The 5,487-nt window shown below is 49.3% G+C and overlaps 1 protein-coding gene across 1 annotated transcript; it reads left to right on the top strand.

The window, feature by feature from the left end:
- The first annotated feature begins 3,724 nt into the window (after positions 1-3,724).
- LOC112079432 (phosphatidylinositol-3,5-bisphosphate 3-phosphatase MTMR6) lies at positions 3,725-4,812 on the top strand. Its single transcript, XM_024145393.1, has 4 exons — positions 3,725-3,862; positions 3,975-4,109; positions 4,408-4,534; positions 4,627-4,812. Exons 1-4 carry the CDS (start codon positions 3,726-3,728, stop codon positions 4,810-4,812), a joined length of 585 nt encoding a protein of 194 aa, XP_024001161.1. The 5' UTR covers position 3,725.
- Positions 4,813-5,487: the final 675 nt, after the last annotated feature.

Genomic DNA, 5,487 nt, shown 5'->3' with positions numbered 1-5,487 from the left:
ATAACCATTAAACCGCTGAAGAGCAGCAAGGGGATCGGGGACTAACTAGACTGGGACAGCAGAACGGGGACGGGTCTAACCTAACCTGAAGAGCAGAGGGAACGGATGTAGAGTAGACCCTGTGTGAAGATAGCCAGAAATCAGAGGAGGGTATCTGAACCGAACTAAGACCCCTTCAAACCAGAAGCAAGAAGTGCATTAACGGAACTGTGGTACTTATACTAGAACCTAGAAATGGCGCCAGCAGAGGAGAACGTGCAGAACCACATGAACAACACATACTTCCGAAGGGTCCAGGAAGACGGGTTTAAACTATAAAACATAGGCCCCTGAAAGCGCCCAAGAAGAAGGATCGAAGACCCAGCCATCATACCGTGCGTTGCTTACCTTGGTGAGTTATAAGAATTGTGGAACTTGCGATCTTCCACCTAGCGAGATCAACTTGAAACCGCTCTCACGATGCTCAGCCAACCAGTAAGCACTCCAAGCCAGCAGGAGTCAGTTGTCCAGCGATCATGGAAGTAAATACGAAGGTCCTACAACACTGAGAAAGATGCAAACAGAGACGACGAATCATTCCGGGTGGAGGTAGATATAAGAGTGCGAGCATCACTGGAGTGAGGTGAGATTGACAAACTGCGCTGAAGTGAGTCTAGATGGACGCTTGAGGGTTGATGTTGTGATAAGTGATAGTGAGCCCAAGCTTGAGAAGGACTCATAAACACCACAACGCTTACCAGTTCAAGTTCACTCTAGGTTGCCTGCTCAGTCACGGTGGGTGTAGATGTATTCATCATCGCCACAAGATCAAACCCAGTCATACCGTGACCAGCAAGAGCTGGAAGCGATGTTGGAGTGTTATCTTCATTCTCGTAGCCTCGTAATAATACCTGCTCGCGCTACAGAGGAGTCAATAGCCAGCAATGCAGAGGAACCTTCAACTGTGCAGAGAGGAATGGAAGGAGTGAACACAGAGGGACTGAGAATGTCCACACTCTTCTGTGGGAGAGATAGCTAGCCAGTGTCTGGATTGGGTACACCTTGTGTCCAATATAAATAGAAAGATCAAGGATAACAGCCATGTCGCATACCGTGGGTTGATAACAAAATCGATCCTGGATAGTTGAAGTTATGGCGATTCGACACTGAATCCAGCGCATCATGTACCCCGTGGAGCATGCCTTCCGTACCTCTACAATCCAGCCAGATCAAACCAGTCGCTCATAGCCCGCCTGAACCAAGAGAGCTGGCGTGCGAGCCTGACACACCCGCTTGCCTGCAGGGGCCAAGACCGAGCATGCAGATGAGGCCACCACCCAAACCTGATGACGTTTAGGGATTGATGGTCACAGAGGTTTGGCTGCACCTTTAATTGGGGAGACAGGCTTGTGTTAATACTGGAGTGGAATCAGTGGAATTGTATCAAAATACATCAAAACATGATTTCCAAACTTATTGATGCCATTTCCATTTTGCTCCGTTCTGACATTACTTTATGAGCCTTCCGCCCCTCAAAAGCCTCCATTGGTGATGTGTAGGTTTTGGGATTGTAGGTAAGAGGGTATAGGTGGACGCTGGGGAAGGTAAGGGTTAGGGGACGCTGGGTTAAGGTTAAGGTTAGGAGGCCGCTGGGTAAGTAAGATGTTAGGTGGACGCTGGTAAGTAAGGTTAGGAAGATGTCAGAGTAAGTAAGGGTTAGGCAGGACGCTGGGCGTAAGGTTAAGGGTTAGGCAGGACGCTGGGTAAGGAAAGGGTTAGGGGGACGCTGGGTAAGGAAAGGTTAGGGGACGCGTAAGGAAAGGTGTTAGTGCTAGGACGCTGGTAAGGTTAGAAGGACTACTGGAATTAAGGTAATGAGAGTTAGAAAGGACGCGTAAGATCAAACCAGGTAACAGGTAAGGAGTATCAAGTACGTGAGGACGCTGGGGTAAGGTAAGGTTAGGAGGACGCTGGTAAGGGTTAGAAGCACTTGGCGTAAGGTAAGGGTTAGGAGGACGCTGGTAAGGTTTAGTATTGGACTCTGGGTAAGGTAAGGGTTAGAAGGCGCTGGGTAAGGGTTAGGAGACTGTGTAATTAGAGTCTAAGCGTAAAGGTAAGTAGAGAGGTTCACAGCTGAAGGCTAAGGCGAAGGAGTTCCCTAAGGAGGACGTACAGCGCGCGGTAGGGTTAGAAGGACTCTGGAATGGTAAGGTTAGGAGACGCTGGTAAGGTTAGGAGGACGCTGAGGTAACGTAAGGGTTAGGAGGACGCTGCGGTAAGGTAAGGGGTTGGAGGACCTGCGGTAAGGTAAGGGTTAGGAGGACGCTGTGTGTAAGGGTATAAGGATTAGCGAGGACGCTGAATAGAAAGGTATAACAGGATAAACGGGTGTAGGGGCAGACGATGTGGCGTAAGAGAAATGGCCGTGTTAGGAAGATTGCAGGGGTAAGGTAAGGGTTAGGGGGACGCTGGGTAAGAAGGGTAGGACAGATGCAGCGGTAAGGTAAGAAGGTTAGGAGACGTGGTTAAGGATAAGGGCTTAGGGACGCTGGTAAGCGTAGAAGGACCTCTGGTAAGGTAAGGGTTAGTAGACCGCCGAGTAAGGGTAGTGAGGGTCTCGCTGAGTATAATAGGAGTACTGGAGATGTATACGAAGGACCGACACCTGGAATCTACCGTAGTGGTAGGAAGGGGTTTAGGAGGACGCTGGGTAAGTAAGGTGTAGGAGACGCTGGGTTAAGGTAAGGGGTAGAGACGCTGGGTAAGTAAAGGTTTGTAGGGAGGAACGCTTGAGAGTCTTAACGGACAAGAGGTGTAAGAACAAATGCCACCCAAGATCAGTTAAACCGTGGGTGGGTAAGGTGATAATAAATATAGGAGGAACCGCTGCGAAGAATAAACGCTAAGGCTTAGGAAGAGATAGCCAATGATTCGTGGGTAAGTAGGTCTAGGAGACGCGAAGGTAAGGTTAGGAGGACGCTGGGTAAGGAAAGGTTAGGTGGACGCTGTGTGTAGATGAAATGTTATTTGGCTGGTGTACGACGAGGTAAGATACAAAGTTACAGAGGACCGACTGAGTCATACGTGGGTTGTGTATAGGAGTGTAGAAAAGGACCTCTGTGACACGGTAAGGTAAGGGTTTTAGGAGGACCCTGGTAAAGTAAGGTTAGGAGGAACCGCTGAGTAAAGTAAGGTTAGAGGTACGCTGATAGTGACACAAGCATTTGCGGTGAAGGGTAGAGATCTCTACATGACAAAACTCGTTCGTACAATGTTGAAAGGTAAGGAACGGACCGCTGGGTAAGGATATAGAAGTACTCTGGTACAAACGGTAAGGGACAGCTAAGTGAGACCCGCTGCTGTAAGGCAGGGGAACCCGGACCTGCTGTAAAAGGTAAGGGTTAGTATGAGAGGCACTGCGTCATGTTGAATGGCGTAAAGCGAAAGCTACTAGATAGTGACTCTGTGTAACGACAACCTGGAAAGGGTTAGTATTACGAGGACCCCGTCTGTAGCTATATTTGATTACATAAAAACTACTGCCAATCAGGGGAAAGGTAATAGAATTCTAGTCTTTGTGAGAGGACGCTGCCCTGTGTTGACGTAAGGTAAGGGTTTAGCGAGTGACGCTGTGGCTAAAGGTGACAAGGGTTAGCTTTCAATGAGAGGCATCCTCTGCAAATAAGGTAATAGTAAAGTGTCAGATTTGCGAGGACGCCGTGTCAAACCAAAAGCCTTAATGAGTGATGATGGTGATGATGCCTACTCTTCCTCAGGCGTTTGAGTTCAATGAGTGGCTGCTGCTGCAGATCCATGAACATGTTCACTCCTGTCAGTACGGGAACTTCCTGGCTAACAACCAGAGACGGAGAGAAGAGCTGCAGTRAGTAACAYACACACACACACACRYACKCACTCACKYACRYACACACAMAMMAMACACACATACACATACACACACAGTATGCATACTAAACTCTATCTTCTCCCACCAGACTCAAAGACAGGACTCACTCTCTGTGGGCGTTTCTGTTGAGTGAGGGGCAGAACTACCTAAACCCCGCCTACTGCCCCGCCTACGCAGAGACACACCCCGTCCTAGAACCCTCCACCCTGCCCTGCCACCTCAAGTAAGATCTAGTTGTTTACCTCATCTCGCTCTCTCTCCTTATATCTCTCTTTCAATCTCATCCACTCTACCCTAAGCATTAGTCCTCTTTTCTCTGTCCTTCCCTCAGCTTTGTTACTCCTCTCCTCCTCTCTCTCTTTCTCCTCCTCTCTCTCTCTCCTCCCTCTCTTTCTCCACTCTCCTTCTCCTCTCTCGCTCTCTCATATATATATATATATATCTCAACCCTGCCCTACAACCTCACGTGAATGTTACTCCTTAATTTCCCTAATTTCTCTCACTCTCTCACCCCCCGCCAGGTTCTGGAGGAATATGTACCACCAGTTTGATCGTTCCATGCACCCCCGTCAGTCTGTCCTGAAAAACGTTCTCACCCTGAAAGAGAGCAACCGCCAACTGGAAGACACAATAAAGAAACTGGAGGCTGTGAGTACACTCCTTGTTCTCTATCTCTCTCTAGCGCTCTCACCCTCTCTCTCATGACCTCATTTATCCCTGTCTCCTCTCTGTCCCTCCAGAGACTACAGAAGCATGGCATCAGCCCCCCCACCCCAGACCCCCAGGCCCCCCCTAAAGACCAACGCACCCTCCCTAACCACACACGGCCCCACTCCCTCATCCTGGGAGCCCCCCTCAGCCGTAAGGAGGCGCAGCATCAGGAGGAGGTGGGAGAGGAGGCAAAAGAATGCTGCAGTGTGCAGTGAACACAGACGGACAGTAGAGGAAGCAGTGGTTCAGTAGCGGCAAGGAGAGCTACGGAGACCTTTGCAGGGGAATACGGGGCTAAGGTGGAGCCCACCTGTGGTCGCCTGGAGGTTTTGGAGTGGCCCGCATGACATGGCTGAGGCATTGTGGGATAGCCTGGAGGAAGGGAGATTGGGGACTGAATGGACGGGAGATGGGGGGGGGGGGTCTGAGCGTTGCGGTGATGAAGGATGTGTGTCTGTGTCGTTGCAGTGTGAGTGGTGTGTGTTGTGTTCAGCCCATATTCCCTATGGAGGGTGTATTTGCGTAGTGCTGTATGTACGTCCTCTGTGGAAATGAGACATTATGGCATTTACTGCTTACTTAGAAAGGTCTGTTTTTAATGAATGTTGAAAGCTCTGTAAGCAGAATAACATGACAGAGATGAAACAAGTTTGTTCTGCTGTAGTTATTCAAGTTGCTGTGACCTAAAGCCACCCTGTAGGCCACCTTCAGTACATCACACGGGCTGGTTAGTGTCGCTTGATGGTCGATCGGTAATGTGCTGTTTGTGACCATTACCGCAGTACGTTTGAAATAGTTCCCCTGTGTAAGTGTCAGATTGGATTATTACTCCTCAATGGGACCACAGTCCAGGTTTTACAGATTTCAGTCTAAAACTCTTCCATCCTCTG

Source organism: Salvelinus sp. IW2-2015, unplaced genomic scaffold, assembly GCF_002910315.2.
Source record: "Salvelinus sp. IW2-2015 unplaced genomic scaffold, ASM291031v2 Un_scaffold7983, whole genome shotgun sequence".
In the NCBI taxonomy this organism is placed as follows: domain Eukaryota; kingdom Metazoa; phylum Chordata; class Actinopteri; order Salmoniformes; family Salmonidae; genus Salvelinus; species Salvelinus sp. IW2-2015.
The sequence above is the reverse complement of the archived record's forward strand: the minus strand, read 5'-3'. Positions and strand labels throughout refer to the sequence as shown.